This window comes from Halyomorpha halys, unplaced genomic scaffold, assembly GCF_000696795.3.
Source record: "Halyomorpha halys isolate HHAL.00 unplaced genomic scaffold, Hhal_1.1 Scaffold24.1, whole genome shotgun sequence".
In the NCBI taxonomy this organism is placed as follows: domain Eukaryota; kingdom Metazoa; phylum Arthropoda; class Insecta; order Hemiptera; family Pentatomidae; genus Halyomorpha; species Halyomorpha halys.
Genome location: NW_027107648.1, coordinates 2,167,071 through 2,183,611, shown reverse-complemented (window position 1 = coordinate 2,183,611; position 16,541 = coordinate 2,167,071). Strand labels below are relative to the sequence as shown.

The window sequence follows — 16,541 nt, the reverse complement described above, 5'->3', positions numbered from 1 at the left end:
GAATTTACTGAGTCCACCTGAGTGTTTTGGAATGTTTCCTATTATCTTACTGAACTGTGTAATGCTGCTTTAAAGTGAAAAAGGGGTTGGGACATAAAGAACATTTAAGGAGATAGATATAAAAAAAGTACTTACGTAACAAACCTCAGAGCTCCCTATCGACAAGATAGTACACTAGGGTACTGGATATACTTCACTATCATTCTTTAAACAGAGCTCCACAAAAATTGTATTAATATATTATAAAATTAGTGAGATAATTAATTATAAAGGTTATAAGTTATTTTATTTTCCAAGTGGCTAAATTTTTTTTTTTTATTATAATTTGTGAGTGACATAGTGCTTTGGCAATCCTGATTTTATACCTCTTTGGCAAATATTCCTGAAGTGAGAAGAGCTCTTATCAATTCCGACCCCAAGGATAGTCCTTGGCACACAAATTTGTCAGTTTGGATTTGTCTTTCAGTATTAGTGAACCTGTATCATGGCGACTTTAGCTAAAGGTAATATTCAATATTATCTTATATTGAAAAAATTAAAAACACATTTAATAGCCGAAAAGTTTTACTCAATTAAAGTCCATATTAACTTGTGGTGGTCATTTAATTAATTATAAAATAATTGTTTTAATTAAACTTTTCCTTTATTAAAATTATTCAATTTTGGACAGCTTTTTCTATCTTATATTTCACATTTTTCTTGACAGTTATTGTGTTAAAATCCCTTTGAAAATGTATGTATTGATAAAGAACTGTTAATATAAATTGTAGAATATATAAAAATATTAAATGTTTTTCTTACATTTATTATTATTTTTTAATTTACCTTTATTCACTGTACACTTATGAAACTTTTTTGCTTATGTGGGTACAAAAAAAAAAAATCAATTCCTAAAACTCAGAAATGAAAAATATTTTTTAAAACTAATTGAAAAAAAAAAATTCGAAACCCCTTTGATGGTGCTCAAAATGTCTTTAAATATACTTTTAAAATATTTTTCTGAAAAATACCTTGCATAATTAGTTAAATAGTTCTTTATCCAATTAAGTCAAATTTTTTTTTTAATTTTAACTTCAAAATATTTTTTTTGTCTATGTCCAACTGGGATCGACACAAAATTATTTTATAAATAATTTATGAAATTTACCGTACTGACATTTAATGGTGATAGAGCTTTTAATTATGAACATAATAATGATTCAGCATTTTAGCACCAGATTATTACTATCTGGAAATAAAGAAACTATTGTAGAAATCTGGAAAAATATTTTTTATTATAAATTAAATAAAAGTAACATAAAAATAATTCAAAACTGGTGCTGCTCGACAAAGTATCATTCGTGTTTCTATAAATTTATTTTCCTGTCTACAACTTTGTTACTTTAATATATTTTTTTAAGTAAGTTAATATTTTAAGTTACAATTATTTTGTGACTCATAATAAATTATCAATTCAAACATTATCATATGTTATATCTATGATAATTAAAATTATATTTTTAACATTAGATGCTATGTATAAACCAATCCACTAATGGATTAATAAATTTAAAAAATATATATAAATGAACTGTGATTTAATTCTTTTATTCGAGAAATTTGCTGATATTAATTGGAAGAACTTATCAAATTCATTTAATAAGCTTTGTGAAATATCTTCTGCATGCTATAGTTTATTAATCTTTTTTTTTTTTTAAATATTACATACATATAAGATATTTCACAAGGATTATCAATAAAATTAACATTATTTCATAAAATTTATGAAACATAAAAAAATGAACCATGAATTATTATTCAACTGAAGAGATTATTCATTAGAATAAATTATTTTTATATTTCCTGAAGAAAGCATCAAGTAAAGCTAATATCCTTTTTGCATTTTTCAAAAGCTTATCTTGAAAGTTAAGGTCACTTTTTTTTTCTTTTTTTAAATCCTTGTGCTTTCTTCTGATAATAGCAAAAGAAATTTCCACTCCTATCAGCAATAAGCTGATAGTGTGGCAATTTGAAGAAAATAAAATTTATTTATGGATAAAGATTGGTTTATTAAAAATTATAAATAAAATTAATAACTAATTTTTACTAAAGGTTGTTTAGAAAGCCATTACAATCTACAGCATTGTATAGAACTTAAGAAATATTATAAACTAAATAAATAATTTTTGCTTATTCATAAATTATTTAATTCTTTATTAAATTATTGATCAGTCTTAAATAAACTTTATGTCACTACTGGTTATAGTTCTGAATTAGGTTTACTAAAGTCCCTCAAGTCATTCTTGACCTAAATGAAGAACTGAAGTTCACAGAAAAACAAAACAAAATATATTTATGGCTATAAATTGGTTTATTTAAAACCAGAAAAAAAATTAATAAATAATTCATTCTAGGTTGTTTAGAAAGCCATCAAATTTCTTCTCGGACTTTTGGGGATACGGTGTGCGCCTCATCAGCTTTTACAATTTATATTTTTTTTTATTTTTTTAATATAAACATATAATAATAATATACCCCACTATTACTGGATGAGTCAAAATTATCAGAATACATAATACAATTTAAATTTGCAACAATAACACTGTAATATGGTCACCGATTAATATGAGGTTTTTAAAAGATAAGGTCAAATGTTGAAACAAACAAACTTTATATTATTATTTTTCTCATCACTTCTTTTGGAGTAAAATTCCTTGATCCCATTTATTGATTGTAAATCTACTCTATTATTGAGTTCAATGACCTTTGAAATGACTACATTCTTGGTTTATATAATTGATGATAGCTAAATTTGTAGTGTTGATTAAAATTAAAAAATGGTGTTAATTTTAAAAGTTACTTAGGATAATTATAATATTAATCAGTCATTAACCTTGAAACAAAAAAATAATATATGAATAACTTAGAATTTAAGATTCTCTCTTTCAAAAGTCATCAAGGTCAGGTCTAAAAGTTACTACACTCAATTGATGGGTCTAAAAAATTCTTGATACATTCAATTGGCACTTTAAGTCTGTTTTCCTGAGTTTTCAGAAGGGATTTTTTTATATCTTTTTGGCATATAAAATTCTTTTAATCCTCCAAGACTTAAATACTTGAGAAACGTAGAGACTTAAACTTTTGGAAATAATATAAATTTCTGAATCTAAATATGTACAATATTACAGGAACAATTAGTGTGTTTTTTTTATATTTCTGAATTATTTTTTCTAATTAAATTTTAAAAGTCTTAATGATTTACTTAGTAGTTGATATCTTTTCTTGGATAATCAATCAGGGATAGTTAATGAAATAAGCATAATATTTTTTTCCCTGAATATATACTCATGCTCTCTACTGAATGGCTCCTTTATCATTTAGTAGTGTTTTGAAACTAAAGTTATTATTTTTCTTTTTAAGTTTGAAATGATTTTTTAATTTCTTTCTAGAAATAAACTTTAAAAAAATAATAACTTCGAGAGATAAATGCTTTATTTAATCAACAATGTTGCCCAAATATATTTGTTTGCTACAATTCACAGCATACTTATCAGTCAACAAATATTAAAAAATAATTAATGGAATATGGTCCAGGTGCGGTAAAAAAAAACTCAAATAGTAGATAATTATACTATTTTATTGAACCTATTTTACTATTTTTTTACTATTATTTTATACTACTATTTTTTTGGCTCAATAAAATAGTATAATTATCTACTATTTGAGTTTTTTTTTACCGCACCCAGACCATATTCCATTCATCTATACACACGGTCAATCAATAATCTTACATTAAAAAATAATAATGTTTAAGTATTCATTAAAAAAAAATTATGTTCAGTCCTGAAACTTGCTTCTTCAATGATAAATCATTAAATATATTGTTTAATGCATTATATTTTACATTTATCATCATTGTTTAAATACTCACCAAAATCATATCCATTTTTTTGTTTTGAATGATAACTTTTAAAATCACATAAATTTTTCCATGAACTTATATTTATTTATCAAATACTCCTCTTTATGAGTTGTATATATTTTCCTTTCTCAGTATAAATATTTAAATTTATTTACACACTAAATTTGGTAATTTACTGACTTATTTTCTTGTATTTAGAATATGAGTAATATTTTCTACACTATAATTATTATATTATTTATTGTTTAATTTAAATATTACAGTATTAAAAAATATTATTAATATACTATAAATATCAGAATGGTCATGTGTATCTAATCATTGTACCTATCACAATATTTATTTATTACTTATTTTTTGAGTCATAACATGTTTTTCAATTCAGTTAACATTTAATTTTTTAACTAAATAGAAAAAACAAATAATTATTGGCATTATTATAAAATATTTCTTAAAGTTTTAATTATCTGTTATATAATTTGATTTATTCCTGAATAAAAAAAGAGTGATGATAAGTTAAATATATGAACTGTCACTTGTAAACATCCCATTATACTGCACTTTTGTTTTTTTTACTAACCGCTGATAAACAGTTCCTAAAATGGAATAAAAAACAGCTATTATCATCTGTCCAAAGGTTCTGTTGGAGTGTTTTCTTATTTTAAACATTTTTCTTGTTCAATTTCTATACCTTTATTGTCTCTACCTTAGTTTCTTTCCTAACATTTTCAGTAATATTAAAATATAATTGATTCTTGTGTGAAAGTACAAACAAAACTGATTCTTGTGAGAAAGTATAAACAATTGTTTTTTATTATTTAGGAGACTCGTCCATGAATATATGTCCATTGAACTCCATATAAAAGATAAGAATTAATGATATGACGCAATATGTTTATAAATATTCATGAATGATTGGATTAAAAAAAAGAGAGAAATAACTTTTTACTGCTATAAAAATAATGTATAAAATAAATTTGTTTGAAATTTTGTTAATAATTCTGTTCGTTTTCTTATTTTATTTATACATTCCTGTAACACTTAAATAAGTGAGAAAACAACCAAATTAATTATTAATAATGTTTACTTTTGCTGATTAGAAAAAGAAATAAAAATAAAATGAAAAAAAATTCGATTTTGTAGGTGACTAATTGCATAGTTCAGACAGTCCATCAAATCCACCTACGTAATAAATCTTATAAAATACTTGTGGATCAAATACTTGTTGACAGCTGTTGATCCTGATTAAATTTCGGCACTGTCCATTTATCCAATTGATAATTGTTGAATGCAAGATCATCATAACTTTTGTTTCACAATTTTAAGTGTTAGTTAGTCATAATATGTGAAAAAAGTTTTTAGCTAATCCGTCAAAAACTGAAGTTTGCAAAAACCCTGTGGCATAAGTGAAATTTCTGAAAATGAAATAATTTATTAATAATGATTTAGCATTCGCTCTTACAGCTTAATGCAGAAAATATTATTTACATAATTATAATAATATAACAGCCATTTGTCTTAAGTAAATTATAGCAAGAAATTTTTTATATTGTAATAGCAGATTATGTAATTACAGGAGCTCAATCAATCAGACTGGTACTGTGAGGATTGTTAAACTACTGTAAGGTCCTACTATTCTATTACAATATAAAAATTTTCCTGCTAGAATTTACCAGCATTTCCCCCTACCACTTCTGTATCATCTCGAGTCACAACATCAATTTACTCCCATACATTTTTTTTTTTTCCTTGAGTTGTAGAATGTCGATAGAGAAGTTTCACTTAAAAATGTTTTTGTATGTATAATTTCTCTCTTACCTTTTATTAGTGTTAAGAAGTACAACATCAATTTTAAAAGGAGAAAGAACAATAATATATACAAAAACAATTTTTAAAACTTTTTTTGTTCCACATTTTTCTTGTTGTCATATTTAGCAAATAATAACTGTACTGATCAAAGCTCCATCGAAGAATGTACAAGTATTCATGTATTTTATGGCTGTTGTTACTTTTTCAAATTGAATAAATCAGAAAATGTGATTGTGATTTTGTTATGTTGATGGAAAAATATGTCTATTGTCCTTTGAATATTTAATAAGGAAAACAAAATGTGTAAAGCAGCTTAAGACAGGATTGATGAAGGATTATATAAGTATCGGTTACCTTAAGTACCAGTAGTGAATATTTCAACTAAATTTAATTTTCTTTTAAACTAAATAATTAATTTTTCTGAATGGCTGGGAGTTCGATTCCTATTTTTTTTTTCTCCTTACAATGACACTTTCATTTGGCTAATTAGTATATAATAACCTAGTTGTATGTATAAATAAAGAGACAAAAATTTTAAATCTTCGGTAACTTAGAAAAACATTAATTACAAAAAAGAAATACGTTCAAACAAAAATTCTGAATCTCCGTTAACTTAGGAAAACATTATTACAAAAAATAAATACGTTCAAACTGTAATATACTGTTATATTTCAAAAATTGATGAGCTGCTTGGAAATCATTGCGAGTTAATTTTTTTTTGTATTTTCTTATTTTTATTTTGTGAATTTAAATAAACAGTGTTTTTTTTTAGCCCTTACGAATGATTTTAGATTTTAATTTATGAAACATTAATTTTGTTGCTCTTATTTTTTTTCAGGTGTATTTGTTGTAGCTGCAAAGCGTACTCCTTTTGGTACGTATGGAGGTGCTTTTGCGAAGACAAGTGCCTTAGAACTACAAGAAGTTGCTGCGAAAGCAGCAATAGCAGCTGGAAATATAGCTCCAGAGAAGATCGATAGTGTTGTCATTGGACATGTTATGGCGGTGCGTTGAGTTTTTTTTTTTTTTTTTTTTTTATACATTTCACCAATTCTGACTTTAAGATATTTAATCATTATTTTTTATTCTACTGATAAGTTGTTTGTTTAAAGAAAGAAAAAAAATGTTCTAATTTTTCCATAATTGATAGTCAGCCATATTGATTCTTTAATTTATTATTGTTATTATTTATTTTTGTTTTTCTTAACTTTACATACAGTAATTAAGACCCTTAAACAGGCTAGTATAGAATTTTGGCCTTGCCCCCAGTCGTGGGTCACTTAGCTGCCAAAAATATATGGCCTTCTATATATATTTATACTTATTTAGTTCTATATATGTAAGTATATATGAGGAGCTCCAGATAAAAATGCAATATATTAATTTTCTGACAAAATTCATAATCTAAAGGAATTGTGAACTATTTTTATTTAAAAGTTCAATGTATAAAATATTTTGGTTCATATTCTTTCTTTTCACTGATTTGAAGAGCTTTGAAGATTGTTTATTACAAAATTATTTTTTGAATAAAACATATTTTGTCTAAGAAAATTAGAAATGGTCAAAATGAATTTAGATCTGAAGTTTCACATATATGTCTTGAAGAAGTTATATAATTTTGCCTGAAATTAATCTATAAGAGGAGCAATAATTAACATATACCAAAATACTATTTGGTATATGTTAATTATTAATCAGGAGGTGAGTCAAGATGATTCTACACCTCATTTACTACAAGAAAGTTCATATCGACTATGATCTGATTCCATAAAGAAAATTTAAGTTTTTGTGTTCTTTTAAGCCAGTTTCATTTTTGTTGAAGAGGAAGTGGTCTCTCAAAAACTATTCAACATAATTAAATCCCAATTTTACAGGAAATAAAACTTTGCATTATTTATCCTCTTGAAACTCCTCTTTAAATAATTTTAAAAAAGATAAGTGCTACATGTTTTTAAACAAAAGTTTGCCTAGTTTACTATGCTATAATGTAGAATGAACTAAATAAAATAAATTTTTAGTTACTTCTTCTTATTAAACAAAAAATGTAACCTGCAAAAAAAAAAAAACACTTGATTTTTCCTTTTTTTCTGAGAGGAATCGGACAATAGCCTGAACTTTTTTGATTTGACACTTAATATCACCTGTATTTTAAGTTAAGTAAAGCCTGATTGGTTTCTGCAAATCATTGAATGGCCTCTTTTTGTTCGAATGTTGTACTTAGTACAATTTTTATGACTTTGTGGATTTGTAGGTTTCTGCATAAAGGCAGCCCAATTAAAATTGTATCAATCCTTTTTTAATAATTTCTTCTTAATATGAACGAGATGGTCTGAGGTGTAGTCAACGAGAACAAAAAGTAGTTCATAACTATTTCTTTACCAACATTTTTTTCTATTTGTTATTCTCTTTGACTGCACCCTTAACCATCTCTTTCTTATTTTTAAATTGCCAAAAAAGATATATTTATTATGTGATAGATTAAGAAATAATATTTTCTTGTATAAAAAGAAATATAATTCTCAAAATAAATATAGATATTACTTTTTTATTGTATAATCTCATGTTATGAATATGCTTATTATTAATTTTATCGTCTCTTCTGTAGAATACATCATCTGATGGCATCCTCCTGCCACGACATGTCCTCTTGAGGAGTGGTATTCCTCTTGATAAGCCTGCTTTAGGTGTAAACAGGCTTTGTGGTTCTGGATTTCAGTCAGTCGTGACTGGAGCTCAAGTAAGAAGCATTTTTATTTTTTAAATTATTTTTATTATCATTTTTAAAATTATTTTTACAATTTTTAAAAACTTAAGTTCTATTTATTTATTTAATTTTTTTTACCTGGAACACATTGTCAGGTAGAAAGTAAAAGTGTTTAAGTAATATTTTTGCAAGGAAGAACTAAATCTTGGCTTCAGAACTTACATTTGTCAGTTAATTATTTCATAATTTTGTAAGTAATGAAGTATTAATTCAGTTCAGCTTCAGGTAGATAGCTGAAAATCACATTTTAAAAATATTTCTTGAACACTTTGGCTTCCAGTCCAACAATATGTTATACATAGAAGATTTAAAATTCTGTTATTTAAAAGAAAGTCTTTTAACTTATGGAAAGATATTACTCTTTTTATTTGTTTGAGTTCCACAATTGTTGGACTAAAACCTTATTTATACGAAAAAATGTTAAAAGAAATTTCATATTACTATAAAAGAGAATTTATACTATGTTTATGTATTTGTCTCCATTTCGAAAATTGAATTTTTGATACCTTACATACACAGATACTGTAATGAAATGGAGGAATAGATTTTAATTACTATAAAAACAATTATTATTCCAAAGTATTAAATATATGCTGTGTGTGCAAGTATTAATTTTGGAAAAATGCCATTAAAATTACATTTTTACTTTTCTTGGCTGTTGATGTTTGTTAAAAACAAAATGTTTTAATAAGGCCTAGAAAAATAAATAATTTTTCTTTTTTATATTATTAACTGATTTTTTTAACGCTTTAAAGTAATATTCAAAATAATTCTAACTAATGGTTGTTTCTACAATTTGATTTGTGTTTTTGATATTTAGAAAAAATATTAATTATTAGGAACTAAAAAAGGGATATTAGTAAAATTTTTGACTCAACATTACTATAACTTCTACATAGAAATCCTGCTTAATTTTTTATTCAAGTTCCAACCATGGTTGTTTTGTCTTTTACCCCTTTTAGTCTGAGTTTATGACGTAATATTTCTTCTTCTATACCTATTATAGTGAAATGTAAAAATATATTTGTAATACTTTTATTTTTAGAGTATACTTGTTGGGGAGTCAGAAATTGTTCTGACTGGTGGAGTGGACAATATGAGTCAAGCTCCTTATGCTGTTCGTAATGTTCGGTTCGGTGCTCCTCCATTAGGTATGAAAATAAACTTTGAAGACACTCTATGGGAAGGTTTGACCGACACTCATTGCAAATTAGCTATGGGTCAAACTGCTGAAAACTTAGCTGGAAAGTACAAAATTCCACGAGATGAAGTCGATGAGTTTGGTCTTCGTTCACAACAACTTTGGAAGAAAGGTAAATTGAATTAGTTCATACTTTAATTTTTCTGGAAAAAAAAAATTCATCTACAGAACAGTATTAGCAAAGAAACAGCTTGTCAGACTTTAGACCCAGGTTTATTTTTTAAGTATTTTGTGCAAGTTCCCATAGAATCCTATTCACTTTTTATTGGATATGAATAATTTGAAAACTATATATAACATTAGTCAAATTCCAGATGCTCATTGGAAAAACAATTAAATTGTTTACAATACTAAACAAAAAAAATGCTTAATATTAGTTATTTCAATATTAGCAAAGACATGATAAAAGATTTTTGTGTTAGATTTGGCATCATGAGAAGTGAGAAAGGCCTTGGTGTGGACTCTTCAGATTTTTTTTAGGCCAGATATAATTATCCCAAAATATTTTTTTATTATTTATTTACTGATTTAATTATTAATTAATTTAAAAAATGAATCATTGTGTAATAATTTGCAGTATTTTTTCTTTAACTTATTTTCTATCTGGACATGCCATGTAGGAAGCATATCTAACACATATTACTATAACAGTATATTATATATCTTGATTGTATTTTAAGTAGATATTATCTTCATGACTTTTTTGTTTAATTAACAAAAAAAAACATCCTAATGTTTTTATACAGTAAATTACTTCTTAAAATTTTGGGATTCCATTTCCATTCTCAAAACTTAGTTCTGTACATTTGTTTCTTATTTCTTTATTGATACATTGTTTTCTTACTTAATGAAATTTTTATTTATAAAAGAATATCCATTATATTGTCTGTGCATATTTTTAGATTTATTTTATAGTCAAACTTATAGCCTGTTAATGTTAATAAATATTTCTTTTTTTTTAGCTCATGATGAAGGAAGGTTTAAAGAAGAACTTGCCCCAGTAACTGTCACTATCAAGCGTAAACAAGTCCAAGTGGAATTTGATGAACATCCTAGGCCTCAGACAACCATAGAAGGATTAAAAAAATTGCAACCCGTCTTCAAGAAAGACGGTGTTGTCACTGCAGGGACATCTTCAGTAAGTAATTACAACCAATCTATCACCTATATTAATAGTTTAAACCTCAAAATCAGTTTTGCGCCAAATGCTTTAGTATCATATCGCAAGCAATAGCTCACACCCCTGATTTATGATACTTGAAATTCTTCAAGCACCCTCACCCTACCTCCTCCCCTCCACACCATAACAAACCCCTGCTACCTAAAAGGTTTGTTCTAAGAGGCATTCTGGTACTTGGTAACCTCCAACCAGTTCAAGATTGAGAAGGTACTTGAAATGTTTTTCTCCCCTATTCTTGGACTCCTAAGTTAGGAATATGGGAGGTTACTCGTTTCTTTAGGTTATCCTTTATTTTTGACTGGCACTATTGATTCATGTTTTACTTTGTAGGCAAGTATATTGACAACTCTGTTCTGACTTGCTATTTAAGAACGCAATATCTTCCAAAAAGTTATTTTTAAGATTTGATAATCATTTTGTTCATTAAAAAGCAAAGATGTGGCCTACCTCTTTTTAAAAGTTACAATGGTTACAGTGTTATTACTAATTTGTGAATGGCTTCTTTATCAAAGCTGCTAATGTTAACTTTTGTTTTATCCTAGGGCCGTTTCTTGGCTGGAATTTCAAAACAAGGTTTACCACCCCTCTCTACCCTCTTTTATCATTTTTCTGAAATTGTGTTTTGAGGTACCAGTAGTCTTGGGAACTCCTTTCATAACTGAGGAAATATGGATTGGACCACTCTCAGCCTCTGTTTTTATGAATTTGCGTATGTCCAATTATGTTTTTAGTTTAAGAGTAGATAGTTTTCCCTATACCTAGTTTTACTTGACATGGTAAACTTATAATATTGGGATATTAATGAAAAATAGTTTTGAAAAACTGATATGAGGAATTTCTATTTGTAAAGTTGCAGAAGTAGTTCGAGAAGAGGAAAGGAAAGGTTAGGAAAGGTAGTCCAGTCAACTGAGTAGGTCTGTTCCAACAACCAGTTCTGACTATCCAGAACTGTAGGGAGCATACACAGAACAGGATTTGGGAGGGGAAAAGGTGTACTTTGTACACTCAAAAATGGTTGTTGGAACAGATCCAGTGGAAAGAAGAGTTAGGGGTTGGCGGGAGAACATGTGCCACTGTGCATCTCTCCCCTCCCTTTATCTACAGGCAAACTCATCTTAGATGCACTATAACTACTAATAAAATGTTTTATTCTGAATAGGGGAAGAAAGCCCCAAAATGTAGATGAATCTAGGAATGTATAAAAGTAGGAAGGATTTTTCACAATAACAATTTACATGCTAAAATTCATTCGAATGTACTCATTGTCAAAATTTTAATATTAAAATAGTTTCTGAATAAATAACATTTTGAGGGTAAGCTCGGGAACACCTTTTTTTTTTTTTTGTTAATATTTAAATTTTATTTCATTGTTTATGACATCAATTATTTTTTTTTTTACTTAGGGTATTTGTGACGGAGCTGGTGCAGTTATTTTAGCCAGTGAGAAAGCAGTTAAAGAACACAATCTGAAACCTTTGGCAAGGTTAGTCGCAGGCACTGTAGTTGGTGTCGATCCCAGCATCATGGGTATCGGGCCAGCTCCTGCTATCACAAATCTTTTGAAAGTTGCAGGAAAGAACTTGAATGACATTGATATAATTGAGGTAAGATTCTGATTTTTATTATCACTTACTTTATATACTGATTGATTATTTACATTGATTAATTTATTAAATACAAAAATTGGCTTATTTAAAAGAATTTTCAATCTTCAGAGAGATATTTAGAATTACAAAATAATATATTGATGAAAGTAAATATGTAATAAGATACATTGATATTGGGCAAATTCTAGATAACTATGCATTAAGCAATATGAAGGAACTTTATAAATAATTAATTTCTTGTGAATATTCAAGATAAAAATAGTGTATGTTTCTTAAAAATTTAAAGATTAAATTATTATTTCACGAAATTTTTAATTGGTTGTGTTTGGTTCTATTAGGAATAACTTGAACCTATGTTTCTATAATTTGTATCCTGAAATACTTACTATACATTAATAAAATGGTTAAATATTTTTAATTCCATTTTTCAATGTCAGTCCCTTTGTTTATTCCTAAAATTTAATTTAGCACAGTTACGTAAGATAGTTTTACAATAATTTTCCCCTATATAAAAATATATAAATAAATAATTTTTAATTTTCAGATCAATGAAGCATTTGGAGCTCAGACATTAGCCTGTGCAAAGGAGCTCAAGCTCGACCTCAATAAGCTCAATCCTGATGGAGGTGCAATCGCACTTGGCCATCCTCTTGGGGCATCAGGTGCAAGAATCACCGCCCATTTGGTTCATGAACTTAGGTAAGAAATATATATGTACATGTTGTTCTTTTTATCTAATGCAGATAAATTGCTTAACCTATTCATTAATACAATACAAAAATGGATAAACATTTTACAATTAGATAAATGGGGTTTCAAGCCAGGGATTTTATAGATTCTACTTCAGCAGCATAATAGAATCTAGATTTTTCATTTAACTGAACCAATCATAACAAGGAAAAAAAAAATTTAATTAATAACTTCTACAATAAATGAAAAAAAAAAGAAGAAGATAACAGCAGAATCTTGATATTTCGTAGCTTGGTAATTCATATATCTCAATAATTCGAATGGATTTGCTGGTCCCATTTTTTTTTTCTAAGCCCCATGCATGGGGTTGATATCAGAAGATGAGGGGGACCTCTTTTTCTGCATTGAGAATCCATTTGAAGAGGGGTATGAGGCATAAGATATCTGTGAAATAATGTATATCAGTTAGTAGTCCTCTGTCTAGATTGAGGGTGTTGTGTGGTGTCTGTTACCTTTGTGACTGTCCTGTCAGTGTTAGTGTACTGAAGAGGTTCATACAGTACTGGAGGCAATCAAAAAATTTGATATGCCTTCTCGAAATCAATTCTGTTACAGTCAGCAGTTCGAGTATCGTGTGAATGTGGTCTGTCTTTGCTCTTTGAAGTGAAGTATATCTCAAAATACGTCTGAGTATACCTCTCTTAAACTGTTGGAGTCTCTTGGCCGTTGAAGGTGCTATATTGATCAGCATAAGTGCTCTGTAGAATAAGGCTGGCCTAAGTACACTCTTGTAAATTATTAATTTGAGGCGGAGAGAAAGATTATGAGAAGTCAGCAGGTGAATAAGCTTGTAAGAGTTGGTTCTAATCAGCTAGATCTTCTTATTGAAGTGGCGAACTAGTGTCAAATGCCTATCAAGGGTGACACCTAAATATACAATGTTGCCTCCAGGTGTATTCTCGCACACCCTGCTACCTTATAAACTTTAGGGTACTTGTTCTTCTGGAAGGAGAAAGTAATGCAGTAGAGCTTTCTCTGTATTTACAGATCTATTATAAATAGTTATATTACCAACGTACAGTTGCATTGCCATATTTCGCTCCTACAAGTTTCAACTGTATATATTGAGAAAAGTACTGGGGATAGCATAGACCATTGGGTAACTCTACAGGTGAGTGAGACACCGGATACCACCTTGCCAACTCATACCGTTGCTGGTCCCATTAAAATCTCTCTTTAATTCATATATAAGCAATGCAATGCTGTCCCTGTGGTAATTTGTAAATATTTTTATCTTCTGAGAAATATGAATATCTCACTCGAATTTTCAAATACAAATTTAGTGAAGTCGTAATTCTTTCTTATACAAAGTTTTTTCACTTTGGGGGTTAGTTAATAAATATTTTCAATGTTAGTTTTCTATTTTCAATATTAAACTTTCTTCCATATCACACTTCTCTTTTATAGTAGAATGTGCTGTTTTTTTTCTTGTTTTGGCAATCAATAATTTTATTTTTTATTTATAATTATAAGAACGCCTCACAACATTATCCTACTTTTTATTTGTAACAATATCCTATAACGTTTTTTGTGTCTCTAGAATCTTTTTGTGATATTTTGGCTTTGTTTTGACATTGTTATAATTAAATTTAGCCAGTAGAAAATTTTAAATCATTTGAGATGTTTAAATATTTATATATTTTTTTTAAAGTAGTTTTAATGGTACATTTCTGATTGCAGGAGAAGGAAGGCCAAATACGGTATTGGCTCAGCCTGTATTGGTGGTGGTCAAGGAATTGCTATTCTGTTGGAAAGCTGTTAAAGAAGAGAAAGGATTAAAAATTGACTGATTATTATTTTTTTTTTTATAGAAAATCTAACATGAATTGTAAATTTACCTGATTTTGTTAAGGCAGAGGTATATATTTTTGGAAAATTTTCTACTTTATAGTTTGTACATTTTATATTAAAGAAAATTTAATATTTATATTGTTTATTGTTATAAAGTTATTTTTATGACTTAAAAATTTTGTTTTATTTATGAATTTATTACCTAATGTCCTAGTTAGTGATAACATTAAAAATTGCAATTATAAAGAAAAAACTTCATCTGGTTTTTCATACAATTCAGAAAATAATACTATTTTTGCACTTCATATGCATTTTTTCTTTCATTTTATTTTAGTTTCTAATGTACACAATTTTTGGTGTAACTTTCAAATTCAATGATTTGAGTGATCTAAGAAAGTTCCAGGCTCTTTTTCATGGTTTCAAAGTTTATTTACAGTAACTTTGTGCATTTTTTTTTTTTAATATAACATAAGGCAATCTACAGCGGTTATGCTTTGCTATGCATGTTGACTGACATCTCAGCTACATTTCTAATATCATCATATCTATATTAGAATATATAAACTTATTTCATTATAAATAAAATGAAATTTAACAATAATTAAGGACAGTGGTGGCAATCTTAGCAGTCTGATGGCAGGATCAATGACGCAGCTTTTGCCGCTTGGTCAGCTTTTTAACAGCATGTCGCCTTTCATTATAGCATCTTTACAGAGCAGAAACGTAATAAATATGAAGGGTTAAAGGGAAAAATGCCTATTTTTTTACCTAATCTCAGAAGATACCTGATTTATTTTTTTGTTATTGATTTATTATTAATATCATGAGGTGTAGATAGTTGACTGTAGATTACTGATTGGAGAAGATGGTCGGGGGGTGCGGTCAATTTATTTAAATAAACAATACAAAACACTACAATAATTAATGTGCAAGAAATAAACGGGAAGCGTACTGGTTGACTGCCCAGATGGCCTGACTGCTACCTCCTATATACCTTCATTAATGCTGGAGTCACCAATCCTTCATTTTCTGATGGTGTTATTATTTAACTTCGATGACGAAAATAGGTATTAAAATTAAGTTAATGATTTTATATGATATAAATTCTATTATTGAGAATTTAGAATCCATTTCTAATGTTTATATTACTTTTGGTATCAAAATAAATAAATATCATTAGGCCCTTTAAAATGATTTGTTATTACCCTCCGTGTTTTTATGAAAGATGTATTGAGTTTATAATTCCCTATGTAGAAGATTCATAAGAACTCAACAATTGCTTATTATTATTCTATATGTATTAATTCAACATAACTTAGGAGACTTTTGAGTTTACTGGTGTCATATTTTAGCAGAAGAGATTATTATTAACTGCTATCCTTTCAATTCAAATGATTTCATATATATATATTTTTTTTTTACGTACTTCCACCGTAAAACTAATAATGTTTACAGAAAAAGAAATGCATTTTTTTTTCTCTGATTTAAAAATATTTCATTAAAAAAGGTGGGTTGGTACATTATTGAGGTCAGAGAAA

The 16,541-nt window shown here is 27.5% G+C and overlaps 1 protein-coding gene across 1 annotated transcript; it reads left to right on the top strand.

Annotated features, from left to right (window-relative positions):
* The first annotated feature begins 350 nt into the window (after nucleotides 1-350).
* On the top strand, nucleotides 351-15,179 carry yip2 (yippee interacting protein 2). The gene is made up of 8 exons (XM_014423653.2): nucleotides 351-503; nucleotides 6,549-6,715; nucleotides 8,316-8,447; nucleotides 9,520-9,787; nucleotides 10,638-10,813; nucleotides 12,259-12,459; nucleotides 13,007-13,161; nucleotides 14,893-15,179. The coding sequence occupies exons 1-8, from the start codon at nucleotides 485-487 to the stop codon at nucleotides 14,972-14,974; spliced, it is 1,200 nt and encodes a 399-aa protein (XP_014279139.1). The 5' UTR covers nucleotides 351-484; the 3' UTR covers nucleotides 14,975-15,179.
* Nucleotides 15,180-16,541: the final 1,362 nt, after the last annotated feature.

What these genes read in the sequence shown, in the direction of transcription:
- yip2 (XM_014423653.2), top strand. An exon ending in TCACTGCAGGGACATCTTCA is followed by an intron (nt 10,814 to 12,258) that starts GTAAGTAATTAC and finishes TTTTTTACTTAG; the next exon opens with GGTATTTGTGACGGAGCTGG. An exon ending in ATGACATTGATATAATTGAG is followed by an intron (nt 12,460 to 13,006) that starts GTAAGATTCTGA and finishes TTTAATTTTCAG; the next exon opens with ATCAATGAAGCATTTGGAGC.